This window comes from Gorilla gorilla, chromosome 13, assembly GCF_029281585.2.
Source record: "Gorilla gorilla gorilla isolate KB3781 chromosome 13, NHGRI_mGorGor1-v2.1_pri, whole genome shotgun sequence".
In the NCBI taxonomy this organism is placed as follows: domain Eukaryota; kingdom Metazoa; phylum Chordata; class Mammalia; order Primates; family Hominidae; genus Gorilla; species Gorilla gorilla.
Genome location: NC_073237.2, coordinates 123,941,462 through 123,967,234, shown reverse-complemented (window position 1 = coordinate 123,967,234; position 25,773 = coordinate 123,941,462). Strand labels below are relative to the sequence as shown.

The following is a 25,773-nucleotide window of genomic DNA, read 5'->3' as shown; positions in this document are numbered from 1 at the left end:
TTGCGGTGAGCCGAGATTGCGCCATTGCACTCCAGCCTGGGCGACAGGAGCGAAACTCCGTCTCAAAAAAAAAAAAAATTAGCTTGGGTTGGTGGCACATGCCTGTAATCCCAGTTACTTGGGAGGCTGAGGCAGGAGAATCGCTTGAACCTGGGAGGTGGAGGTTGCAGTGAGCCGAGATCTCGCCACTGCACTCCAGCCTGGGCAACAGAGCGAGACTCTGCCTCAAAAAAAGAAAAGAAAAGAAAAGAAATGAGAGGACAGAGGGGGCTCGAGGGTGAGCCCACGCTGAACACCTGGGTAGGGATGCTGGTGACAGACATGGGGAGGTCTAGGCGAGAAGCAGGACCTGTCCCCATTTCACCCCGCCAGAGTCTGGAATTCCTTCCACAGCTGTGTCCAGTCACCACCAGGGGGCAATGGGTTCCTTTATGACCAAAAAGCCAGCCTGAATCCTGGAGCAGGGCTGGAGTCAACAGTCCACCTGCAGGCCCAGGGAGCGGGTGGGGATCTGGGGGTGCCTCAGTGGCCTCTGAGCCACCAGGACACTGTGCTCCTTGCAGCATAATCTTGTGGGAGGGGAAGGGAAAGAAATTAAATCCTAAAATCCTAGAATCTGAAAACTGTCACTCTAGCTATTGCAGGGTTTCCCTGAGGACAGAGGCAGACTCCTTAAGATGGCCCTAGGGTCCTAGGGTCTTGCTGCCGGCCCTCGCCTGCCTCCACTCGACCCCAGCACCCTGGAGAGGGACTGGGCTCCCTAAGAAGGCACTGTACACACACACACACGCACACACCCGCACGCACAAGCACACACACACCCGCACACACAAGCGCATGCACACACACACACTCTCACACATGCACACGCACTCACACACACACACACACACACATACACACGTTCTTCAGCTAACGCTGTCTCCTCCCCTGGGCATCCTACACATCCCTCAGGGGTCCTTCCTCTAGGACCCTTTCCTGACTCAGGCCCTGGGTCAGGGCTACTCCCCCTACTTCTCCCATCACACCCCCCTTTTCCTAAATGTTAGTAGTCAATCTACCTGGCTGGCTCCTCAGCTCATCTGTGGCTCTGAAGGCTCAAAGAATATTTGTTGAATGAATGAAAGAATGAGTGAAGGCCTGGTGCTGTGGTTCATGCCTGCAATCCCAGCACTCTGGAAGCCTGTGGCATGGGGATCGCTTGAGGCCAGGAATTTGAAACCAGGCTGGGTAACATAGTGATACCCCATCTCTACAGAAATAAAAAGTAAAATTAGCTGGGTACAGTGGTGTGCACTTGTAGTCCTAGCTACTCAGGAGGCTGGGAGCAGGAGGATCGCTTGAGCCCAGGAGTTGAAGGTTACAGTGAGCTATGATTGCACCACTGCTCTCCAGCCTAGGGGACAGAGCAAGACTCTGTCTAAAAATAAAAATAAGAAAAGAAACAGTGAGTGAATCTAAGATTGCAAGAAGAGAACATCTCATTTCATCAACCTGTGGTTTTGATGTCAGAGACCTGGGTTCAAGTGAGGGCATTGCCACTTGTGAGCTGTGTGACCTTGGCAACTGTCTTAACCTTTCTAAGCTCCAGTCTCCTCATCCAGTTACCACAGTTATTGAACAATTTCAATGATAAGATGCATGTCAATCCCTTTGCTCAAAATCTCCATATAGTATATGCTCAATAAAAACAAGAGGGGGGGGCAGGGCGCAGTGGCTCATGCCTGTAGTCCCAGTACTTTGGGAGGCTGAGGTGGGAGGATTGTTGGAGCACAGGAGTTCAAGACCAGCCTGGGCAACAAAGCGAGACCTCATCTCTATTTAAAAATAAAAATAAAAAAACAAGAGGTTTTCACTGTGTGTGTGTGTGGTTACAAAAATGTAAGCTCTGTGTGTGTGTGTAGGCAATAATATCTGTTTTTGTAGACATAGAAAAATGTATATATGGAAGGCTGTATAATAAACCAATAACCAAATTATTGTTAGCTAATGCCAATGAGTGAAACTGGAGGAGTAAGGTAAAAATGTTTCTATTGTACTTTATAGATTTCTGTAGTTAGACGTCTTTTTTTTTTTTTTTTTTTTTTTTTGAGATGGCGTCTCACTCTGTCGCCAGGCTGGAGTGCAGTGGCGCGATCTCGGCTCACTGCAACCTCTGCCTCCTGGGTTCAAGCAATTCTCCTGCCTCAGCCTCCCGAGTAGCTGGGATTACAGGCGCCTGCCACCATGCCTGGCTAAGTTATGTATTTTTAGTAGAAATGGGGTTTCATCATGTTGGCCAGGATGGTCTCCATCTCTTGACCTCGTGATCCATCTGCCTCGGCCTCCCAAAGTGCTGGGCTTACAGGTGTGAGCCACTGCACCCAGCCAATGTCTTAATGTCTTACATTAAGCATGTTTTACTTTTTTTTTTTTAAGATAGGATCTCACTGTCACCCAGGCTGGAGTGCAGTGGCGCAACCACAGCTCACAGCAGCCTTGAACTCCTGGGCTCAAGTGATTCTCCCACCTCAGCCTCCTGAGTAGCTGGGACTACATTTGCCACCATACCAGGCTAATTTTTTTTTTTTTTTTGTAGAGGTGGGATCTTGCCCAGGCTTGTGTTTAACACTGGCCTCTTCCCAAAACATTGGGATTACAAAGCATGCACAGCATGTTTTACTTTTAAAATAAATAACAGAAAGCTTAACTTTTTTTTTTTTTTTTTTTTTTTTTGAGACAGAGTCTTGCTCTGTCACCCAGGATGGAGTGCAGTGGCGCAATCTCGGCTCACTGCAAGCTCCGCCTCCCAGGTTCACGCCATTCTCCTGCCTCAGTCTCTGGAGTAGCCGGGAGTACAGGCGCCCGCCACCATGCCCGGCTAATTTTTTGTATTTTTTTTTTTTTTTAGTGGAGACAGAGTTTCACCGCGTTAGCCAGGATGGTCTTGATCTCCTGACCTCGTGATCTGCCTGCCTTGGCCTCCCAAAGTGCTGGGATTACAGGCGTAAGCCACTGCACCTGGCCCAGAAAGCTTAAATTTTTTTAAGTATAGTAAGTATATGAAACAATGGTCTACAACATTAGTCATTAGTCATAAGGGAAATGTAAAACAAAACCACCATGAAATACCGCTGCTTATCACCAGAAAGGTTAAAATTAAAGGTCTGACAATACCAAATGTTGGCAAGAATGTGGAGCAAAAATGTTGGCAAGAATGTGGAGCAACTGGAACTCTCATACATTGTTTGTGAGGGTGTAAAATGGTAGAAACATTTTGAAAAAGTGTTTGACAGTTTCTAGTAATAAGAACACTTCCTCTATGAACCAGAAATTCCACTCCTAGCTGTTTACCCAGGAGAATGAAAATATGTGTCCATAAAAAGACTTGTATACAAATGTTCATAGCATCTTTATTTATAATAGCCAAAACTGGAAGTAACCCAAGTGTCCATCAGAAGGAGAATGGGTAAACACCTTGTGGTGGATATGTACAGTGGAACCCTAAACAGCAATAAAAGAAACAAACTACTGATACAGGCAACAACACGGGTCAATCACAGACACATAGTGTGATGCAAAAAAAGCTAGACACAAAAAAATAGATTGCATTGTTCTTTTTTTTTTTTTTTTTTTTTTTGAGACAGAGTTTCGCTCTTGTCACCCAGGCTGGAGTGCAATGGGGCAATCTCGGCTCACTTCAACCTCTGCCTCCCGGGGTCAAGTGATTCTCCTGCCTCAGCCTCGGGAGTAACTGGGATTACAGGCATGCGCCACCATGCCTGGCTAATTTTCATATTTTTAGTAGAGGCGGGTTTTCACCATGTTGGTCAGGCTGGTCTCGAACTCCTGACCTCAGGTGATCCACCCACTTCAGCCTCCCAAAGTGCTGGGATTACAGGCATGAGCCGCCATGCCTGGCCTGCATTGTTCTTTAATTCCACTTTTTTTCCGTAAGAAATCATATGCAAGGAGTTTAATTCCATTTATATGAAGTTATTGGCTGGGCATGGTGGCTGGTGCTTATAATCCCAGCACTGTGGGAGGCCGAGGCAGGAGGATTGTTTGAGCCCAGGAGCTCAAGACTGGACAACATAGTGAGACCCTGTCTGTACAAAAAATAAAAAACTTAGCAGGGCATGCTGGTGCATGACTATAGTCCCAGCTACTCGGGAGGCTGAGAGGATGGGAGGATTGCTTGAGTCTGGGAGGACTGAGGTGGGAAGATCACTCAAACTGGGGAGGCTGAGACTGCAGTGAACCATGATTGTGCCACCGCAATCCAGCCTGGGTGACAGAGTGAGACCCTGTCTTAAAAAAACAAAAATTACATATGTATGAAATTCTATAAACTTAATATAAATGGAATTAAACTGACTTATTGTGATAAGAGTCAAAATAGTTGAAGCAATATGGCCTGAAACAGGAGAGCTTTCTGGGTCCGGGAAATGTTTCATGTCTTGACCTGGGTGATGGTTATACGCCTGTATATACAGATTAAAACCTCATCAAGGTATGCACAAATGTTCACAAGTGTTTTATTTGACTTTTTCTGTTTTTTGTTTGTTTGGTTTGTTTTGTTTTTGTTTTTGAAACGGCATCTTGCTCTGTCGCCCAGGCTGGAGTGCAGTGGCACTATCTCCGTTCATTGCAACCTCCGCCTCCTGAGTTCAAGCAATTCTCCTGCCTCTGGAGTAGCTGGGACTACAGGTGCACATCACCACACCCAGCTAATTTTTGTATTTTTAGTAGAGATGGGGTTTCGCCATGTTGGCCAGGCTGATCTCGAGCTCCTGAACTCAAGTGATCTGCCAGCCTTGGCCTCCCAAAGTGCTGGGATTACAGGCATGAGCCACTGTGCCCAGCCATAATGATGAGTTTTTTTTTTAAAGCTAGATAAAAAAGAGTAATACTATATTATTCAATTTCTATAAAATTCTAGAAAATAGCAGCTAATCTATAGTGATGGAAATCAGAATAGTGGTTGTTTGAGGGAGGGAGAGAGGGATTACATGGGATGAGAGGGAGGGAGGGATTACATGGGGAGAGAGGGAGGGAGGGATTACATGGGGAGAGAGGGAGGGAGGGATTACATGGGATGAGAGGGGGGGATTACATGGGGAGAGAGGGAGGGAGGGATTACATGGGGAGAGAGGGAGGGAGGGATTACATGGGGAGAGAGGGAGGGAGGGATTACATGAGGAGAGAGGAAACTTTGGGGGTGATACATATATTCATTATCTTGACTGTGGCGATGGTTCTATGGATGGACACATCTGCCCCAAATCATCAAATTTTACTTTTTTTTTGAGATGGAGTTTCACTCTTGTCGCCCAGGTTGGAGTGCAATGGTGCAATCTCTGCTCACTGCCTCCCGAGTTCAAGTGATTCTCCTGCCTCAGCCTCCTGAGTAGCTGGGATTACAGGCATGTGCCACCATGCCTGGCTAATTTTTGTATTTTTAGTAAAGACGGGGTTTCACCATGTTGGCCAGGCTGGTCTCAAACTCCCGACCTCAGGTGATCCACCTGTCTCGGCCTCCTAAAGTATTGGGATTACAGGCGTGAGCTGCCGTGCCTGGTCAAATTGTACATTTTGAATGAGTGTAGGTTATCTGTCAGTTATACTTACATAAAGCTGCCAAAACATTTTTAAAACTCATTGCGACTGGTGCATTTGATATATGTAAATTAGGCTTCAACAAGTAAAAGAAAAAGAAAGGAAGAAACTACTCCTGAGCCTGTTTCCCAGGCTGTCACTTCTAGCCTTGCCCAGGCCCCATGGATCCTTCTTCCTCACTCAGAGAACCCCCCAGAGAATTTCTACGAATCAGCACTTGGCAGCCCGGCTGGTGCACCTGGCACACACAGCTACTTTCCCAGTGAATCTGTTCTGTCTCCGATGGCCTAGTTCAAACACCTCCTCCTCCAAGAAGCCATCAGGCCTCGTGCCACCCCCTCCCTGCTGGCTCAAACCTCTATCATGGCCCCATCCACCTTGTAACATCAGAATGAGAATCCAATGCAGGCCGGGCTTGGGGGCACACACCTGTAATCCCAGCATTTTAGGAGGCTGAGGCAGGCAGATGGCTTGAGTCTAGGAGTTCAAGACCAGCCTGGGCAATTACATCTCTTAAAGAAAAAAAAAAAAAAGAATTGATGTAGGCTCTTCCCATCTTTCACACTAGATGCTGACAATCATCACGAGAGAGGGTAGCTGCCATTTGATGAGTGGGCCAGGTGCTATCCGCGGATGCCCTCATTGCCAGCCTACAATAACCAGGAGAGTGGAAATTACTGGCTCCATTTTACAAAAAAGGATGCCCAGAGTGGTGAGAGCCAATCCGAGGCCTCACAGCTGTAATGAAGTTGAGGAACTTCCACCCGCCACTGCCCACTCACCCCGAGGGTGGCCAGAAGCTTCCCTGAATGGGCAGAGAGGAAGGACTTTGCATCTTCAAAACTCTTCAGAGTTATGCAAAGATGCCTGACAGGGAGGAAGGGGAGCTACTTTAAGGTAAAAGGCATTCCCTTGAAGATTTCCAGAGCAGGGCATCCTTGGAGAAAGTAGGTAGCACAGGTAGAAAACCAGGCTCGGGATTGTATCTTGCCACTGCCATGTAAGAAGTGCGTCTCCCTCTCCCTCTCCCTCTCCCTCTCCCCTCTCCCCTCTCCCGTCTCCCGTCTCCCCTCTCCCCTCTCCCCTCTCCCCTCTCCCCACGGTCTCCCTCTCCCGCTCTTTCCACGGTCTCCCTCTGATGCCGAGCCGAAGCTGGACGGTACTGCTGCCATCTCAGCTCACTACAACCTCCCTGCCTGATTCTCCTGCCTCAGCCTGCCGAGTGCCTGCGATTGCAGGCGCGCGCCGCCACGCCTGACTGGTTTTCGTATTTTTTTGGTGGAGACGGGGTTTCGCTGTGTTGGCCGGGCTGGTCTCCAGCTCCTAACCGCGAGTGATCGGCCAGCCTCGGCCTCCCGAGGTGCCGGGTTTGCAGACGGAGTCTCGTTCACTCGGTGCTCAATGGTGCCCAGGCTGGAGTGCAGTGGCGTGATCTCGGCCCGCTACAACCACCTCCCAGCCGCCTGCCTTGGCCTCCCAAAGTGCCGAGATTGCAGCCTCTGCCCTGCCGCCCCGTCCAGGATGTGAGGAGCGTCTCTGCCCGGCCGCCCCGTCTGAGAAGTGAGGAGACCCTCTGCCTGGCAACCGCCCCATCTGAGAAGTGAGGAGCCCCTCCGCCCGGCAGCCGCCCCGCCCGAGAAGTTGACTTATTTATTGCCCCCACTTCAGAAATTACTTTTTGAAATTGCCCCAGATATCAGGTTCCAGAGGACAGAAGCAAACAACAAAGGTTAATCCTGAGTATATAGATATTAATAAAAATAGAAAAAAAAAAAAAAAGAAAACCAGGCTCGGCCGAGTGCAGTGGCTCACGCCTGTAATCCCAGCACTTTGGGAGGCTGAGGCGGGCGGATCACTTGAGGCCAGGAGTTCGAGACCAGCCTGGCCAACATGGTGAAACCCCATCTCTACTAAAAATACAAAAATTACCCAGGTGTACTGGCATGCATCTGTCATCCCAGCTACTCGGGAGGCTGAGGCACGAGAATCACTTGAACCCGGGAAGTGGAGGTTGCAATGAGCTGAGATAGCACCACTGGACTCCAGCCGTGGCTCCATCTCAAACAAAAACAAAAACAAACAAAAAAACCAACTTAGAACACTGGGAAGAATTTCACAAGGTCACAGTTGTTATGGTCCTCTCCACGATGTAACTGGACAGCAGAGGGGTCTCAGGTCTGGATTTGGGAGTACAGAGAATATTTCATCACCCTTGGCAGGACCAGCCACCTTGACAGGACACCTAGCATCCCTGGATTTCAGACACTAAATGCCAATAACCCTCCCCTTGCCCCACACTCCCCCACTCCCACAAACACCAGACATAGTGGCAATGAAAACACCTCTGTAGACACATTTCCAAATGTCCCCTAGGAGGCGGCACCATCCCTGCCTCCTCACTCAGGGCTCCCTGCACAAATGCGTTGGGTGATGGGGGCTGAATCCAGCCCACACTGCACTTGCCAAGCCAGCTGGGGCCCTGGCACAAGACAGTCCCAGCCTGTTTTCACTGACTTTGCTAATTCTCACGGAGGCACCATGTGGTGTGGGAAGGCCCGGTCCTCGTAACCTCTCTGCTCCCAGGTCCCTGACCAGTCCTTAACACACAGTGGTCTTTGCTCACCTGCGGCCCAGCTCCGGGCTCTCCCCACAGCATCCTTTGCCTTGCCTCCCTCCCATCTTCCTCTGGGCCTTCTCTCTGCTCCTGCCCAGGAAACTGTGCTCTCAGGAGCGCAGGAGCCAGCTCTCAGCCCCCATCTCCTGGGCACTCACCGTACTCAGGAAATATGTTCTGAATTCAGGATTATCCTCGTTCTGCTGAGAAGACCTGGAGGACAGAAATCAGCAAGACCTAAAGGCGAGAGGAAGGAGGGCCAGGCTGGGGTGGAGGTGCCCCACCCGGGAGCCCGGGCGCAGCCTCACCACAAGCTGAGTCACAGAAGGCTCAGAGGGCTGCGAGGGCCCAATCGGCACTGTCATCCTGCCCAGGCTCTGAGTCACCAGCTGGTGAGGGGCAGCTGCAGCCCAGCAGGAAACAAAGTCTAGCATGGAAGAGGTGGGAGGGAGGTGGTGGGGCCCGAAACCCCACCCGGCTGGCCTTAGAGGAACTGGGAGTGACTGTCCGGCACTGGCTCAGCAGCAAACAGCTCTCAAGGACGTGCTAGGAGTCAGGAACTGGGCCAGCTCCGGTCCCTTCCTTCTGGGGCTCTCACTCTGGAGGATGGGGTGGATGGGAGGTAAGACTTGTGCACAAGTCCCCAGGACACAAGGCACACGGGGTTCTTTTTCGTTTGTTTGTTTAGAGAGGAGGTTTTGCTCTGTCACTCAGACTGGAGTGCAGCGGAATGATCGTAGCTCAATGCAGCCTCAAACTCCTGGGCTCAAGGGATCCTCACTCCTTGACCTCCCAAAGCGTCACAGGCTTAAGGCACTACAGCACCCACTGACAAGGGGTTCTTTTTCTTTTTCTTTTCTTTTCTTTTTTTTTTTAGACGGAGTTTCACTCTTGTCACCCCGGCTGGAGTGCAATGGCGAGATCTCGCCTCACTCTCACTGCAGCCTCCGCCTCCCAGATTCAAGCGATTCTCCTGCCTCAGCCTCCTGAGTAGCTGGGATGACAGGGCCCCACCGCCATGCCCAGCTAATTTTTTTGTATTTTTAGTAGAGACGGTTTCACCATGTTGGCCAGGCTGGTCTTGAACTCCTGAGCTCAGATGATCCACCTGCCTCGGTCTCCTAAAGTGCTGGGATTACAGGTGTAAGCCATGGCGCCTGGCCACTTTTTTTTTTTGAGACCAAGTCTCGCTCTGTTGCCCAGGCTGGAGTGCAGTGGCTGGATCTTGGCTCACTGCATCCTCTGCCTCCTGGGTTCAAGGGATTCCTCATACCTCAGCCTCCCGGATGGGATTTCAGGCACAGGCCACCACGCCCAGCTAAATTTTTTTTTTTTTTTTTTTGAGATGGAGTCTTGCTCTGTCTCTCAGGCTGGAGTGCAGTGGCACGATCTCAGCTCACTGCAACCTCCGCCTCCCAGATACAAGTGATTCTCCTGCTTCAGCCTCCCAAGTAGATGGGATTTCAGGCACCCACCACCACACCCAGCTAATTTTTTTGTGTTTTTAGTAGAGACAGGGTTTCACTGTGTTGGCCAGGCTGGTCTCAAATTCCTGACATTGTGAGTCACCTGCCTCAGCCTCCCAAAGTGCTGAGATTACGAGTGTGAGCCACTGTGACTGGCCCAACTTTTTTTTTAATTAAAAAATTAAAGCTGGGTGTAGTGGTGCATGCCTGTAGTCCCAGCTACTCAGGAGGCTGGGTCGGGAGGATTGTTTGAGCCCAGGAGTTTGAGGCTGCAGCGAGCCATGATCAACTCACTGCACTCCAGCCTGGGTTACAGAGCAAGAGGTCTTATCCCTGAAACAAACAAACAAACAAACAAAAAGATATAGCAGAGAAGCCCATTTTGTGTTTGAGGAAGAGCTGAACTCTAGGATTGGATCTGGAGGGTGGTGTGGGAAGCGTGGGGTATTGCAGCTCCAAAGTAGGCAGAGCTATGTATGGGTCTCATCCTCATCTCTTAATTTTTTTGGGGGGGGAAGTGGACAGAGTCTCGCTCTGTCACCCAGGCTGCAGTACAGTGGCGCAATCTCGGCTCACTGCAACCCCTGCCTCTCTGGTTCAAGTGATTCTTGTGTCTCAGCCTCCCAAGTAGCTGGGATTACAGACGTGCACCACCACACCTGGCTAATTTTTGTATTTTTAGTAGAGACGGGGTTTCACCATGTTGGCCAGGCTGGTCTCAAACTCCCGACCTCAGGTGATCTGCCCACCTCGGCCTCTGAAAGTTCGTGAGCCACTGCACCTGGCCTCATCTGTTACTTTAAAATAAAATAACAATAAATTATTTAAAAATAGAGGCTGGGCATGGTGCCTTACACCTGTAATCCCAGCACTTTGGGAGGCCAAGGCAGGTGGATCACGAGGTTAGGAGTTTGAGACTAGTCTGGTCAACATGGTGAAACCCCGTCTCTACTAAAAATACAAAAATTAGCCGGACATTGTGGCACTTGGGGAGGCTGAGGCAGGAGAATCGCTTGAACCCAGGAGGCAGAGGTTGCAGTAAGCTGAGATGGCGCCACTACACTCCAGCCTGGTGACAGAGCAAGACTCTGTCTTGGGAAAAAAAAAAAATAGAGACGAGGTCTTGCTATGTTGCCCAGGCTGGTCTCAAACTCCTGGGCTCAAGCGATCCTCCTGCCTCAGCCTCCCAAAGTGTTGGGATTACAGGCGTGAGCCACTGTGCCTGATCTCATCCTCATCTCTTACTTACACCTCATGAAGCCTCAGTTTTCTCTCCTGTAAAGTGGGTGTCCCCCAAAAGTTGTGACCATTCAATGAGGCAGAAGCTATAAAGCACTGAACTGAGCACAGGAGCCTGCAATGAACGGGCGCTTCCGTTATCTTTATCATCCTGAAGTTATTTCTCACTCCCTGCCTGTCTGCTGGCACTTCAGCGGCCCCCTGCCTGACTTCAGTGCTGTTGGATCCAACCACGGAATTTGTGCCTGGGAAGGCGGTGAGGCACCCCCTTCCTGGAAGTTTGCAAGCAGAAGCTCTGCACAGTAGCAGAGGCCCACATGCACTGTAGAAGGGACTTTGTACCCCATGATGTGTCATGGCCACTGCAGGCATGAGCATGTTGGTATAGGTCTATGAACAAGCCTGTGAGGTCCCAAGGACCAGGTGGGTCCCTCACTGTCACGTTCCCCTCCAGTGCCCAGGATAGTGTTCTGCACATCATATGTGCTCCCTCAAGCTCCCATTGCGACTGACGCTAGTGATGTCATGTCAAAGGAGGACAGTCCTGGTCCTCAGAGAGAAAGATCTATTTAAACAGATAATTGCACACACACAAAATCATGTTGAATGTGATGCTTGCCATGAAGGAGGAGTTTAGGACACTGGGGAGGGGGTGATAATAATGGCAGGCCTGACCTAGTAGGGGGGCGGGGTGCAGAAATGTCCTCTCTGATGAAGGGTAATTAGCTGAGGTTGAAGGCTGAATGCTGCTTGGTGGGGCAAGATGGGGGAAAAAAATCCATGTTTCACACAGCCAGGCACGGTGGCTCACGCCTGTAATCCCAGCGCTTTGGGAGCCAAGGCGGGCGGATCACCTGAGCTCAGGAGTTTGAGACCAGCCTGATCAATATGGTGAAACCCTGTCTCTACTAAAAATACCAAAATTAACCAGGCATAGTGGCGGGTGCCTGTAATCCCAGCTACTCAGGAGGCTGAGGCAGGAGAATCGCTCGAGCCTGGGAGGTGGAGGTTGCAGTGAGCAGAGATCCCGCCACTGCACTCCAGCCTGGGCGACAGAGCAAGACTCCATCTCAAAAAAAAAAAAAAAAAAAAAGAGGGCCCAGCACAGTGGCTCATGCCTGTAGTCCCAGCACTTTGGGAAGCCGGGGTGGGTGGATCACGAGGTCAGGAGTTCAAGACCATCCTGGCCAAGATGGTAAAACCCTGTCTCTACTAAAAATACCAAAATTAGCCAGGCGTGGTGGCAGGAACCTGTAATCCCAGCTACTTGAGAGTCTGAGGCAGAGAATTGCTTGAACCCAGGAGGCCGAGTTTGCAGTGAGCTGAGATCGCACCACTGCACTCCAGCCTGGGCGACAGAGCGAGACTCCATCTCAAAAAAAAAAAAAAAAGAATCCATATTTCATAAGCTGTGAGGTGGGATGGAGCAGGGCTAGTTTGAGGATGTGAAATCTCAGTGTGGCTAGAGAATGGGGAGGGGAAGTTGGGGGGAGGGACTGGCAGGGGCCCCCAGTGCCACGTCTGGAGTCTTTCTCTCCAGGACAGTGGAAGCCACAGAAGGTTAGAAGTGGGGGAATGGCAAGGTCGTATCTGTGTTTACAACAATTCCTCTGGCTCCCAGTGAGGAATGCATGGGGGGCTGGAGGCAGGGAGGCCAGTTCCCTGGACTTGGGGTGGCAGTGGAGCTGGGGAGAGGTGACAGCTTGGCCACTGAAAGAGTAAGAGGGAGTTTAGCAGCCTGAGGCCAGGTGACAGACGTAACAGGCTGTGAGCTACGGACTTTTCCACCACCCAACAGTTAATAAAGAGAGGAGGTCCAGGCTGGGTGCCAGGGTCCCTTCTGCACAATGGGCCATGCCAACTGGGTAAACAGAGGTAGATACATGATATTCCTTAAAAACAAAATCCTGATTCATTCACACTCCTTGCTGTTTACTGGAGGTGTTTGTTTTTTTTCTCCTGGTCTATTTCAGGTTTGACAGGTTTGTGGGGAGAGCAGAGCTGGGACTCCGTGCCAACTGGGAGGGAGAGGGACTCATGGGGAGAGAAAGGGCCTCTCCTTCTTCCTACAGGACTAGCAAGGGGTCTTGGGCTGGGCTCCTGCGGAATGCTCTTGGGCAAATTGCTTTCCTTCTCTGAGTCTCGGTCCAAGCTCTGGCTCTGACCGTCTGAACCCTCCCCTTTAAAGCCAAATATTATTATTCTTCGCCCTTGGGTCCCTGCTTCCAAATATGCTTGAGGATGTGGTGGGGAGGGGAGGGGCGGGGCAGGTTTGCAGGGAGGCAGTAGGCAGAAGCCACTTCCAGAGAAAGGCCTGATGAGTCAGGACCTGTAGGTGGCATTCTCTGTTCAAGAGGGGCAGGCCCAGCAAGTGGGCAGGGAGAACCTTTCCTCTCTGCTCCAGATGTAGACCATTGCCACCCTTTGTCCACAGCCCTGGCATTTTCCACCAGGTTCTGGGGCCTGAGCCAAGAAAAGGGAGTGGGAGCCCCTGGTGAATAGAGACAGCGTCCAGAGTCTTAGAAAAAGAACAGATATCCCTCTGCCTTGCAGATTTCAGAAATCCTTGCTATAGAAAGAGCTCTTAGAAATCAATAAGAAAAAGATAGACATTCCCACAGAAAAGCAGGCAGAGGATATAAATTTTAAAAACCACAAATGGCCAGGCTGGGTATGGTGGCTCATACCTGTAATCCCAGCACTTTGAGAGGCCAAGGGAGGCAGATCACTTGTGGTCAGGAGTTCCAGACCAGCCTGGCCAACATAGCAAAACCCCATTTCTACTAAAAATACAAAAATTAGCCAGGCATGGTGGCAGGTGCCTGTAATCTCAGCTACTTGGGAAGCTGAGGCAGGAGAATTGCTTGAACCCAGAAGGTAGGTAGAGATTGCAGTGAGCAGAGATCGTGCCACTGCACTCTAGCCTGGGCAACAGAACGAGACCCTGTCTTGAAATAAAAAAAATAAAAATAAAACCCACAAATGGCCACTAAACATGTGAAAAGATGTTTCCATTTACTCAAAAGTAACAAGGGGACATCAAAATGGCCTCCAGCGTGAGGGCAGGGGTTTCCAGCATTTGAGAGTTGAGAAATTCTCTGATGTCAAACTTCCTGGAATCCTTCGTAGTGCTGATGACTATGTTTATTTTTCTTTCCTTGAAAAAAAAAAAAAAGGGCAAATAACTTCATTCCTTCCCCACCCAAAGACTGTAACTTTTTTTTATTACAATAATTGATTTCTTAACATATAGTAGAGAGAGTTGAGAAAGTTTAAAGAGCTTTACAATCTTTCCAGAGTGAAAAAAAAAAACCCAACAAATTCTGTTCTGGATGCTCAGGTTGCCTCCCCATCTGGGGTCCCACCAGTCCATGCCAGGGCCCACCCCTCCTTCCCTGCAGGAAGTCCTAGATCAGCCATCTGGCTTGGGCCCCACAAGGACTCACCTTGCTTCCTTTTGCTCACACTCACGCCTTTACCTGTCACGCCTTCTCTGTGCCTACCTGTTCCAGTGTTTGAACAAGGATTGCTGTATACATATGATGGAATATATATACATACGTACATACATATATCTATAAAGAGGGAAGGTCTCACTCTGTCACCCAAGCTGGAGTGTAGCGGCGAGATCACAGCACACTGCAGCCTCAAACTCCTGGGCTCAAGGTCTTCCTGCTTTGGCCTCCTAGTAGCTGGGACTACTATAAGCATGCACCACCAGGCCCAGCTAATTTTTTTAAAAAATTATTTAACGACGGGGTCTCATTCTGTTGCCCATGCTGGTCTCAAACTCCTGGCCTCAAGCAATCCTCTTGCCTCAGCTTCCCAAAGTGCTGGCATTACGAGTGTGAGCCACCGTGCTCAGCCTGAATATCATTAAAAAAAAAAAAAATCCTCGCAACAATTTATTCAACTCTAAAATGGGCTTTATCATTACTACCCCAGAAGCTGTGAGGACAGTAGGAGGCAGAAAAGTCCTTGGTGTGACACCTGGTCTCTGGTCCATCTCCATAAATGGCAGCTGTTCCTGAACCTTCTTCAAGCAGGCTCCTTCTTGCCAATCAGGTCCCAAGGCATCATCTCCTCCTCCTTCCTAGACCACTTTCCTAGATGGCATCCCACCCCAACCCCACTTGTCACTCTATCCCATCTTAATGTTTATTACTCTCTGAAGTCATTTTATTTATTTGTTGTATTTTTTCATAAGACTATAACCTCTATGAAGACGAGGACCGTGACTCTCTTGCATACTGATTTATCCCCAATACCTAGAATAGCATCCAACACATAGTAGGTGCTTGCATGTTTATTTTTTCACTTTAAAATAAATGGCGGCTCACACATGTAATCCCAGCACTCTGGGAGGCTTAGGCGGGAGGATCCCTTGAGCCCAGGAGTTGGAGACCAGCCTGGGCAGCATGGTGAGATCCCATCTCTATGAAAAACATTTTTTAATTAGCGGGGTGTGGTAGCCCAAGGGTGAGATTGGAGGATGCCTTGAGCCCAGGAGGCCAAGGCTGCACTGAGTCCATGTTTGCACCACTGCACTCCAGCCTGGGCGACAGAGAGAGACCTTGTCTCAAAAATAAAAATAAAATAAACTTTGTTGAAGTATAATTTTGATATAATAAAATGCATCCGTTTGATGCATCTGTGCAGTTTGATAAATTTAGATAAATATGTTCTCTTACCAACACCTCAGTCAAGACATAGGACCATTTTTATCCCCCTAAAGTTCCCTCCAGATTTTTTTTTGCCCTCAATTCTCCTTCATCCCACCCCTAGACAAGGCAGTTTTTTTTTGGTGTGAAATGAATGAATCTTGAATTGTCAGGGACTGGCCCCAGATTTGCGGAGAGCTATTCACATGTGTGCATAGCACCCTACTGTTTACAATGCCTTTCCACTTTCTGTTTTTTTTTGTTTTTGTTTTTGTTTTTATATGGAGTCTCGCTCTGTCACCAGGCTGGAGTGCAGTGGCACGATCTTGGCTCACTGCAACCTCTGCCTCCCGGGTTCAAGCGATTCTTCTGCCTCAGCCTTCTGAGCAGCTGGGACTACAGGTGCGTGCCACCATGCCCAGCTAATTTTTGCATTTTTAATAGAGATGGGGTTTCACCATGTTGGCCAGGCTGGTCTCAAACTCCTGATCTCGTGATCTGCCTGCCTCGGCCTCCCAAAATGCTGGGATTACAAGCGTGAGCCACTGCGCCCGGCCGCCTTTCCACTTTCATCTCATGTGCCTCTCACATATGAGGCCATGGATGCTCAGAGGGATTAGGTGACATGTGACAGAAGGTCTCCAAAGCAAGAGGAGACCTTTTGGATGCTCAAGTTGCCTCCCCATCTGGGGTCCCACCCTGGGCCAGGGTGGAACCCATCCCTGGGCCAGGGGCCTCACATGGTAGGCAGGCTGTAGGTGTTCCAGGCCTGGGTGTGCCACGAAGGCTGGGGAAAGGCCACTGTGGCCCCATCTCTAACCCCCCTGGCCTAGGCCTCCAGCCCAGCCAAGAAGATGCCTCTGGTGTCCAGATGCCAGCTAGCTCCAGCTAGCTCCTCCCTGGGCAGAGCAGACCCTGCAGTTTGGGCTATGAGAAAAATGAAAAGAGGTTATCAGCATCACTTGCTTCTGGTTGCTCAGAGAGAATCAGACACTGGGTGCCAGGAGACTTGGCCTTTGGCCAGGTTCTCCCTCTGCCTCACTGTGTGCCCTTGGCAAGTCACTTTCCCTCTCTGGGCCTCAGTTTCCACCTCTATAAAAGGAAACTAGTGATCCCCAACCAGCATGACTTCAACTCCACCTGATGATGACTCTTTGATGCATGAATGCATCCCGGCCCTCAAAGGCTGGGCCCCTGCCCATGCTGTCCCCACTCCCTGGAATGCTGTTTCTCAGTATCTGCTGTCAAAAGTCTTGTTTTTCAACTTCCAGTTCTGGTCCTACCCCCTCTGTGATTTTCCTTAAAACAGAATGTTCTGCTCCTTCCTCAAGCTTCCCTAAGCTCTTGAGGGCAGGGACTATGAATAATAGAATGACACGTTCTGTTTATTGAGAGATGATGGACCCTGGTGCCAGGCACTATGCTGGGCATTTTGTGATATCATTTAACCTTCCCGCAAAAGGCATCATTCTCTTTTGACAGATGAGGTAGCTGAAGTTCAAAGGGGTAATGCCACTTGTCCAGGGTCACAGAGGGGAGGGCAGCTTGGGCTTCCTTCTCGTTTCACCCCCAGCATCTAGCAGAGGGCCTGGCACACGGGTGTTGACCACCCATTGCTGAATGACTGGTAAGTGACTGAATGCATGAATGAATGCCTGCATCACTTTAATCCATTTCAAACCTACCTCCTGTGGTGTGCACAGGCCTGAAGTACAGGTGCTCAGCAAATTTAACTGTTATCATCATCACTTCCTGCCTTATGCCACAGTTACACTAAGAGCTGCCCAATAACAACGTGAAATGCATGAGAGAAGTGGTGAGTGCTTAGTTACCAGGGGTCAACAAGCAGAAAGTGGATGGCCTTGTCCCAGTGCCGATCAGGAGATCTGAGCACCAGCAGCCAAAGAAGGATTGAGATCTGGGGAATCCCACTGGTTACCTGACTGTCTCCCCTGCCAGCTTGGGAAGTCCTGAAACTGAAACACATTCCCCTGGCACTGCGACCCACCCATGCCCAGCCCCATAGGCTGGTGCATGTCGGTCTCCGGGTTTTGATTCTGGTGGTAGTCTTTTGCAAACTGTAAAGTGCTACTGCTTTTTCCTTTTCTGATTTGCTCTGTCCCCCAAGCCGCCTCCCGAGTGAAATACCCATATGCTGGGCCTAAGGCAAGCCCGCCTGGCACTGGGGCGGGGGTGCTTTCGGGCCCTAGCCTTCCCCACCCCCTTCCTATAGCTATTGTGCAAGACCGGCGGGCACACCTTCTGGGGCAGGTCGAATCAAGGCCAGGGAACTTCCTGAGCGCGGGCAGTGGCGGGCGGGACTGGGGGGGCAGGGGGCACTGTTCAGGGAAGAGGAGGGGGCGAACGCCGAATTCCGGCCCGTAGGTCCAGGCGTCCCCTGCCAGTGCCCCACATCCTCCTCGGCGCGATTCTTTTCCCGCGCGGGCAGGGTTGGGGAGGGGAGGGGGGTGACACTCAGGCTGGAGTCCCCCAGAGCACCCCCAGTTTTTCAGATGCCCCCACCAGCCCCGTCTCTTTCTCTGCTTAGGTACAGGGCGGGTGCGCTCTTCGCAGTCTCTCCGCGGTCTCCCTTTCTGGGACCTTCTCTTTGTCTCCTTCTCCAGGGCGGTCCCGGCGTCCACGGCCCCTGTGCCCCGCCCGCCCGAGGCAGCGGAGGGGGCGGGGCATACGGGGCGGACCCTGGAGGGGCTGGGTGGGGCGCAGAGGGTGCAGGACCGAGGGCGGGGCGGGGTGGGACGCGGCGGGCGCAGGGCAGCGGGCGGGGAGGGGGCGGGGTTGGCCTGCGGGGGCGTGGTCTGGTGGGGCGGGGCGGGGCGCCGGGGTGCAGGGCCGAGGGCAGGGAGGGGGCCAAGGCGGCCGGCGGGAGGGACGGGGCCCGACCGGGAGAGGAGCCGGAGCGGAAGCCGCAGCCGGGCGGCGGGAGCGGCGGGAGCGGCGGGAGCGGCGGGAGCGGCGGGAGCGGGGGAAGCAGGGCGGGCCGGGCTCCATGGCGCCAGCGGCGTCCGCCTGAGCAGCGCGGGCAACAGCGGCGGCGTCGGCCGGATCGGGCCGCGACTCCTCCTGGCCATGGGGGACGTGCTGTCCACGCACCTGGACGACGCCCGGCGCCAGCACATCGCAGGTGAGGGTCGCGCCGCGCCACGCGCGCCCAGGGTCCTGCCGGAACCCCCGGACCACGCCCCCGCCCCGGCCAGCAGTCGGCGCCGGGGCCCGGGGCTCGGGGGAGTCAGGCCGGGCCGGAAGGAGCTGCCAGGGAGCGTGCCCCGCGTCCGAGCTCGTTCCCTCTGAGCCTGGGCGCCCCTTCCCGCGCTCTTGTGAGCGCCACCTTTCCCGGCTCTAGGGGACTCGGAACCCCTTCTCTCCCGGAACCCCTTCGGAGCCCGGGCTTGGCGGACCCCCAGCCCACGACCCCTGGCCGAGCTGGGGCAGGGGTCGCAGCCTGCTGCCCACCCTTGGCTGTCCCCGCCCAGAAGCGTTCCAAGCCCATCCGCTACCAGCTTTGGGATCTCCCAGACCCAGCCAGCGCACGCTCACCTTCCTCCCCAGCCGTCCCGTCCCCAGCTCCGCCGGGCCCCAGCCCTGGTACACGTGGCGGAGGCTTCCTGAAGGACGGCCCCATGAAGGCCCGGGACTGATCCTGGCTAGTGGGGCCGGGGATCGATGGGGCGCCCCGGAGGCGGTGGGGTTGCATGTCTTTTGGCGCAGACAGCAGGCTGCCCCTGCTAGCAGCAGGGGCCCGGGGACCGGTCACCAGAGTGCGGGGCCCTCAGGGCCAGTCGCCAGCCCCTTCAACCCTGTTCTTCAGCCAACCCTACTCTCAGCCTATTACTGCACAGTGGCCACTTCTCCCAGGGACAGCTGTCCCTAAGGCTCCTGGGGAAGCCGGAGCTGCAGCGGGGGCCTGGGTTCCTTTTCCCCACAGACTCTGGAGAACGGTGAGATAGGATGAGGATCTCGGCTGCCTGAGAAACTCCTCTCTGGCCGATCTCTCCTGGCTGGTGGAGCTGCCCTGGGTGGAATCCCAGCATTTGCTTCCCAGACATCTGTCCTGTACACCTTGGTTTTCTCCTCTTTGAAATGGGGTCAGTGATTTCTTCCTTATTAATGAGTTGTTGGGAGGCTTACGTGAAGTAACTCATGTGGCTTGCTTAGCACAGGGCCTGGCATAGGAGAGGCACTTGTACGTGGGGTGACGGTTCAGGTGGGTCGCCCCTCGCTGTCTAGTGGGCCCTGAGCACCGCGTCCGCCTGCACTTATTTTTATGTCCTGTAGAATTTCACCACCGTGTTCTCCACGCTCCCTTGAGAGCAGGAAGCCCTGAGAGCAGTGGCCAGGTGTCCTTTAACTCCATGTCTCCAGGGCCGCACCCATGCTGGGCACCAGGGAGGTGCTGGGGAGGTCTGCCAAGTGACTGTGGTCCCGGGCCAAGTCCCAAGGCCAGAGTCCCTCCCTTGTACCAGGCCTGGGGCTGGCTGAGCACAGGGGTGACTGGGGTGATGTGGAAATGAATCGGACCCTCTCTAGCCTCTGACCAGCGTGGGGTTAAGTCCCGGAAAGCCTCCTTGTCCGACCAGGCCTGGACTGTGGGAGGAGGAAGGGCCAGGGCGGAGTCTTCCTGTCCCCTCCCTGTCTCAGCAAGCTCCTGGGGCTCTGTAACAGTCCCTCCATTCAGGACCTCCTGTTGAGGCCCCTCGAGGGGCCTGGGTGGGGTGTGCCGTGCATTCGGTGGGGTTTTTCCTCTCCCCATACTCAGTGCTGGGCCTCCCTGTCTTCCCGTCTCCTGGGCTGAGAATTGCCAGCCCACCCTCTCTCCCCTGGCATGTTACAGGGGAGGGGACTGAGACCACAGAAGGTGAAGTGTCCTTTACTGGAGAGGGTTGGATTTATTTTCAGGATACCAGGCTGGGTGGAAGAAAGTTGTGCCCACTCAGAGCCTGCTGGTCTCTCTCTTCTTCACACTTCAGTGCTATTTATAATCCTCTTTAAATGCCTTGAATTCCTGGTCCAGACTCACCTGAGGGGAGTTCCTGATGTGGGGGGGTGGGGTGTTGGAAGGGGGCAGCCGGGAAGCCTCCCAGTCTCCTCCAGAGGAAGTGAGCTGCCTTTGAAATCTCTGCTGGAAGGGAATGAGGGCGTGTATTTGCCACCTCCAGTGATCCAGGCACCCTCCTCACCCCACCCAAGGAGCAGTAGGTACTCTCAAAGCTGGCAATTAAAATTCCAGAACCCTCCCTACCTGAGGCCTTGTTCTCTGCCCCAGTAGAAATGTCAGAGTTAGAGACATCCCTTCCCACAGTGCTCTGAGTTCCCAGGCCTGTTAGGGTTCCAAGGTTTGACCTGCAGCTTTGTGCCCGCCCCGAGCAGGTGAGCAGGTGAATGCCAGCCTGCCTGCAAGTCCTGGCAAAGGTCAAGTGTGCTCCCGGCCACGGTGCTGTTTTGCTGCCACGGCACCTTTCATCCTGGGATTTCAAAGCCCCTGGCAAGCAGAGGCTTGTTTCCACACCAGGAGCCCCATGGGGCTGGTGGCAGGATGACTCCTGCCTCCTTACACGAGGCAGTGTGTGGGGAGGAAGAATCCCTGGCCTGGGATCTGGGAGGCCTGAGGATCCTTGGGCAGGCCACTTCCTCTCCCTGGGTCTCAGTTTCCCTAGTTGTGAACCGAAGTGGGTGGGCCACTCGATGGCTGAAGTCCCTTTCAGCTCTGAGGGCCTAACAATCCCAAATTTTCCCCACAAATCTCCCCCAGACTGAAGCCAGCTCAAGGTCCCAATATAACGCCTGCAACCTTGGAGTAATATCTTTTTTTTTTTTGGGGATGGGGTCTTGCTCTGTCACCCAGGCTGGAGTGCAGTGGCATCATCTTAGCTAACTGCAGCCTCGACCTCCTGGGCTCAAGTGATCCTCCCACCTCAGCCTCCCAAGTAGCTGGGACTACAGGCATGCGCCACCATGCCGTGCTAATTTGTGTGTGTGTGTGTGTGTGTGTGTGTGTGTGTGAGAGAGGGAGAGAGAGAGAGAGAGAGACAGGGTCTCCCTATGTTGCCCAGGTTGGTCTTGAACTCCTGGGCTCAACCAATCCTCCTTTGGGAGCCTTGGCCTCCCAAAGTGCTAGGATTACAGGTGTGAACTTCCCGCCCATGAACTAACATCTTTTTTTTTTTTTTTTTGAGACAGAGTCTCACTCTCTGTCCCAGGCTGGAGTCCAGTGGCACTATCTCAGCCCACTGCAACCTCCACCTCCTGGGTTCAAGTGATTCTGCTGCTTCAGCCCTCTGTTACAGGTACGCACCACCATGCTCGGCTGATTTTTGTATTTCTAGTAGAGACGGGGGTTTCACCATATTGGTCAGGCTGGTCTCGAACTCCTGACCTCAGGTGATCCACCCTCCTCAGCCTCCCAAAGTGCCAAGATGATAGGCGTGAGCCACCATGCCCAGCCAAAAATAATAGCTTTATTGAGGCATAATTCACCTACCATACAATTCAGCCACCTAAAGTGTACACTTCAGCGGTTTTTAGTATATTCACAGAATTGCGCAACCATTGCCACCATCAATGTTGGAGCATTTTCATCAGCCCGGAAAGAAATCCTCTACTACTTAGTAGTCACTCCTGTTTCCTCCTAGTCCCTCCTAAATCTAGGCAACCACTGAACATTTTGTCTAATTGCAAAAGTAATGTGTGCACAGGCCAGGTATGGTGGCTCACGCCTGTAATCTCAGCACTTTGGGAGGCTGAGGAGGGCGGATTGCTTGAGCTGGGGAGTTCAAGACCAGCGTGGGCAACATGGCAAAGCCCTGTCTCTAGTAAAAATACAAAAAATTAGCCGGGCATTGTCGTATGCGCCTGTGGTTCCAGCTAGATGGGAGGCTGAGTTGGAAGGATTGCCTGAGCAAAAGTAACGCATGTACAAACAATTCAGGAGGGTAAAATAAAACATGAAAGCACCCTCCATCTTTCTCCCTTAAATCCTACTTCCCAGAAGAAGTCACTTAAGTGTGGTGTGTCACCATTTCCAAACCTACCTCTCTCTGTACATGCTTATAATAGCTTGGTTTATAAAAACAGATTTTTTTTTTTTGAGATAGCGTCTCACTCAGGTTGGAGTGCAGTGGCAAGATCTCAGCTCACTGCAACCTCCACCTCCCAGGTTCAAGCAATTCTCCTGCCTCAGCCTCCTGAGTAGCTGGGATTACAGGCGTGCACCACCATGCCCGGCTAATTTTGGTATTTTTAGTAGAGACAGGGTTTCACCATGTTGGCCAGGCTGGTCTCGAACTCCTGACCTCAGGTGATCCACCCACCTCGACCTCCCAAAGTGCTGGGATTACAGGCATGAGCCACCACACCCAACCTATAAAAAGAGATATTACTCTATGCTTCTGTGGTTTGATTTTTTTCACTTGGTAAATTGGTGGACATCTTTCTGTGTCAGAACACACAAGACTACCTCATTCTTTTCTTGGTGAGTTCGTTTCTGTGCATGGATGGTTTGTCTACCCAGCCCTCTGTGAATGGGCATTTGGGTTGTTTCCAGTATTTTGCTAGTATTCACAGTGCTGCTTGAACCTGCTGGTACAAACCCTCTGTAATATTCCAGTATCAGAGAGGCCCTGAAATGGAACTCCTGGGTCACCTTTTTTTTTTTTTTTTTTTGATACAGAATCTCACTTTGTTGCCCAGGCTGGAGTTCAGTGGCATGATCTCGGCTCATTGCAACCTCCGCCTCCTGGGTTCAAGCAATTCTCCTGTCTCAGCCTCCCGAGTAGCTGGGACTACAGGTGCCCACCACCACACCTGGCTAATTTTTGTATTTTTAGTAGAGATGGGGTTTTACCATATTGGTCAAGTTGGTCTCGAACTCTTGACCTCAGGTGATACATCTGCCTCGGCCTGCCAAATTGCTGAGATTATAGGCGTGAGCCACCATGCCCTGCCTGGGTCACCTTTTGATAGATGGACACATAGCCTTTAAGAAGGCAGCAGGCGTTTGACACTCTCCTGCTAGGATGGACCTTAGCATTGAGCATTTTCATCCTTTTGACAACAAGATATGAGAAGAAGGGTGTCTTAATTATTAATTGAGCAAAACAAATAATGCTTCTTTCCAAAGTGATTTTTAAAAACTTACCTCTCTGCTGGGCGTGGTGACTCACGCTTGTAATTCCAGCGCTTTGGGAGACAGAGGCAGGCAGATCACCTGAGGTCAAGAGTTTGAGACCAGCCTGGCAAACATGATGAAACCACGTCTCTACTAAAAAATTAGCCGGGCCTGGTGGTGCGTGCCTGTAGTCCCAGCTACTTGGGAGGCTGCGGCACAAGAACTGCTTGAACCCGGGAGGTGGAGGTTGCAGTGAGACGAGATCGCACCATTGCACTCCAGCCTGGATGACAGAGTGAGACTCTGTCTCAAAAAAAAATAAAATAAAATCTACCTCTCAACATTTGGGAAGTGGCTGTAGATGCCAAGAGTGAAGGGATGGAGGGGTTCCACCTTCTGCCACCCCTCACCCTGCTGTGTGGCTTCCTCTTTGCTCCCTTGGACTTTGCAGAGAGACCAGGCTGGCCGGAAGCAGTGCCTGGGCCTGGGCCGCTGCCCTTAGCCAAGGTCCGGGTCAGCCCCTGGGGGCGAAGCGTCTGGGGATGATGCTGTCTCTCTGTTGGGTCTTACATAACATGCTTTTGTTGGCTTTGACCCTGCCTTCCCCTCCATCCAGCCTCCTCTAGTCCCCCTGACTCTGTTCCTTTTCCACTGCTGGGGCCTGAGTGCCGGCCTCACCTACTCAGGGCTGCTCCAGCCTCCTCGGAGCCTCTGGTCCTTCCCACACACACTGCCAAAGAGACCTTTCTAAACCCACGCTGGGCCATGGCTGCCCTCCCTGCTGTCCAAGGAGTGAAGCGGAAAAACAGGAATAGGAACCACTCACCCGCTGTCCTGCGATAACCACTTCATCCTCTGGGAGTACTTCCCTTCTGTGTCGATCATTACACTTTACCGGGACCATGACTCAAGTTTGTGTCTCGCTTCTTTCACTACGTGATCTATAGTAAACATCTCTCCCAGGTCATTAAAACCTCCCTGGAAGCATCCCCAAAGGCTGCATTTTATTCCATTTGAGGACAGAGGGTCACTTTCCCAGCTTTTTCCCTAATGCTGGACATGAGGTTGTTTCTCACATGTTGGTTTGTAGGGGCAAACAGAGCCACTGTGTGTGTTTCTTTTCTGGCTCCAGTCAGCTTCCCTGTCGAAGACCGATTCATCTCCCAGCCCAATTCTTCCCGTGCTCTGCTTCCACCAACCTGGGCATTTAGAGGGAGGCTCCTTCCTGCCATCTCTGAGCATCGTTCAGGGCTAGTGGGCTTGAAGGGGCTGCCTGTGTACTGGGGACGGGGACTGATGACCATGGCCTCTGGGTGTGTGGCCGTAGAGTCTAGCCTGCGGTGTGTAGGAATGGATATATATTTTCTGTCTGAAGACATGGTTGATAGAGCAGGGAGGGGCAGTAATCAGGCTCGGAGTGATAACTGTAAACATTAGCAACGGTTTAACTGAGCACTTGCTATGTGCCAAGCCTTCCTTTGTCTGTATTATCTTATTGAATTCGCACCTCAGTGGCAGGCCTGGATCGGATAGTCCAAGGCCTTAGCTATTTAAACCACGTTCTGCTATTAGTATGTTGTCCGTGGTGCCCAGACTGGGCAGGAGAACACTGAAAAAGGCCTCCAAGAGAGGTAAGCTTTTGGAGGGAGGGAGAGGAAGTGGGAGGAGGAGCCGAGTGGGAATAGAGCAGCTTGTGTCAGGATCCCTCCCATAGGTTGCACGAATCTATCCCACCCGTCATTACTCAGTCTGAGACTCACAGCCTCTGACCAGCCCCATTCTCCTTCCCTGCGCCCCCCTCCTCCTTCCCCGCGGGCAGAGCTCATGACTCACTCCGCCCCGGGCTCCTGCAAGCATCATCCTGCGGTTGCAGAAATTCCTGCACTGCTTTTTCCTTCCCCTGCCCCACCCCATCCACTTCTGTGCTGGAGGAAGAAGGGTATTCTGTAGACGCTGCTGGGCAGAGGTTTAAGGAAGGAGTCGGGGCAGATGCCTAGGTTTAAAACCCGTGAGGGTGGAGCAAAGCCATTCTCTTCTCCCGGTAGAATCTTAGGGCCTGAGTCATGGAAGGCT

At 52.1% G+C, this 25,773-nt stretch overlaps 3 protein-coding genes across 3 annotated transcripts in view; 1 reads left to right on the top strand and 2 right to left on the bottom strand.

Moving 5' to 3' along the window:
- STXBP1 (syntaxin binding protein 1) overlaps positions 1 to 8,337 on the bottom strand; it is a 112,766-nt gene extending 104,429 nt beyond the window's left edge. Inside the window, exon 1 of the mRNA XM_031014743.3 lies at positions 8,222 to 8,337. The gene's annotated coding sequence lies outside the window, so the exon portion shown is untranslated. The remainder of the gene's footprint in view (positions 1 to 8,221) is intronic.
- A 5,637-nt stretch (positions 8,338 to 13,974) lies between these two features.
- The window catches only part of LOC134756934 (basic proline-rich protein-like), a 41,810-nt gene continuing 30,011 nt past the window's right edge, over positions 13,975 to 25,773 (bottom strand). Inside the window, exon 2 of the mRNA XM_063697038.1 lies at positions 13,975 to 18,720. Within this exon, the coding sequence (XP_063553108.1) occupies positions 17,456 to 18,715 (1,260 nt within the window). The 5' untranslated portion in view covers positions 18,716 to 18,720 and the 3' untranslated portion in view covers positions 13,975 to 17,455. The remainder of the gene's footprint in view (positions 18,721 to 25,773) is intronic.
- NIBAN2 (niban apoptosis regulator 2) overlaps positions 18,578 to 25,773 on the top strand; it is a 62,828-nt gene continuing 55,632 nt past the window's right edge. The window contains exon 1 of the mRNA XM_031014318.3: positions 18,578 to 18,720. Within this exon, the coding sequence (XP_030870178.2) occupies positions 18,666 to 18,720 (55 nt within the window). The 5' untranslated portion in view covers positions 18,578 to 18,665. The remainder of the gene's footprint in view (positions 18,721 to 25,773) is intronic.